The following is a 1,051-nucleotide window of genomic DNA, read 5'->3' on the forward strand; positions in this document are numbered from 1 at the left end:
GACGATAAGTCAAAATAAAAAAATAATGGTAAAAAATTCTCACCGGGGATTTGGAATAGGGAATCCATTGATGAAACCAAGAAGTGTTAAAGCAAATTCACAGCAGAATATCTACGAAAATTTGAAAATATCACAGGCTAGAATGAATTGCATCAAAAACAACACTAACGGATTGCTATGTCCATATAAGGCTGGAATGAAATTTCCATTCAAAAAATGTTATGCCGTTTCATGTGAAGCGTCAGGTGGTCAGAACGGGCGAATGCTCTTCCGCAAATGGCACAGTGAAATGGTCGATCTCCCGTATGTTTGCGCACATGTCGAGTTAGTTCGTCTGATCGGGCAAACTTCCAGCCACAGTCTGGCCAGTTACAAGCGTACGGCTTTTCACCTGTGTGAATTCTCATGTGGGCCTTCAGATGCGAAGACTTAGTATAAGTTTTCACGCATCCTGGATGTGTACAACCATGAGCTATATTTTTTTTGCAACGTTTGGCACGTGCTTTAACAGGGCGTTCGTTGTTGCAACAATGTGTTTGCAACATTTCACAGCTAGAGATTGATTTCTAAATAAAAGAAAGCTAAGATTGTAAAATTGCCAATTTTAAAACTTGAAACTTAAATTTCAAAAAAGTGCAATTGAAACAGAAGAATCATCGAATTAATAACTGCTTTATAATAATAAACAGTATTGTTTTTCATTGTACTATTCTACTGTAACAATGAACAAATAACTACCTTTGTCATCCTACTGTAAAATTCTACAAATGTAAAGTCCGTTGGATAGATGTGACCCTCTAGTGGATGTTTGAAAAAAAACCAAAATATACTAGGGCACTTTTTGAATCGACTATAAATTTGATTGAACATAATAACTTTTGTTCCACCAAATCAATCCAGTGACATAAGTGTAGGATAGAATTAAAAATGCTTTTTTCGCAGATGACATGAAAAAATTGAGTAAATTTAAAATAGAATTATTTTTTCTTATACGCACATCCTCCATACAGATCAGAATGTTGAGTTGATTTGATTTGTTGAGTTGACGTAA

The 1,051-nt window shown here is 35.0% G+C and overlaps 1 protein-coding gene across 1 annotated transcript; it reads left to right on the forward strand.

Moving 5' to 3' along the window:
* The first annotated feature begins 25 nt into the window (after positions 1-25).
* On the forward strand, positions 26-563 carry Tsp_13988 (conserved hypothetical protein). The gene is made up of 2 exons (XM_003367136.1): positions 26-245; positions 355-563. Exons 1-2 carry the CDS (start codon positions 26-28, stop codon positions 561-563), a joined length of 429 nt encoding a protein of 142 aa, XP_003367184.1.
* Positions 564-1,051: the final 488 nt, after the last annotated feature.

The sequence above is a fragment of the Trichinella spiralis genome, assembly GCF_000181795.1.
Source record: "Trichinella spiralis strain ISS 195 chromosome Unknown Scfld4779, whole genome shotgun sequence".
Lineage (NCBI taxonomy): Eukaryota > Metazoa > Nematoda > Enoplea > Trichinellida > Trichinellidae > Trichinella > Trichinella spiralis.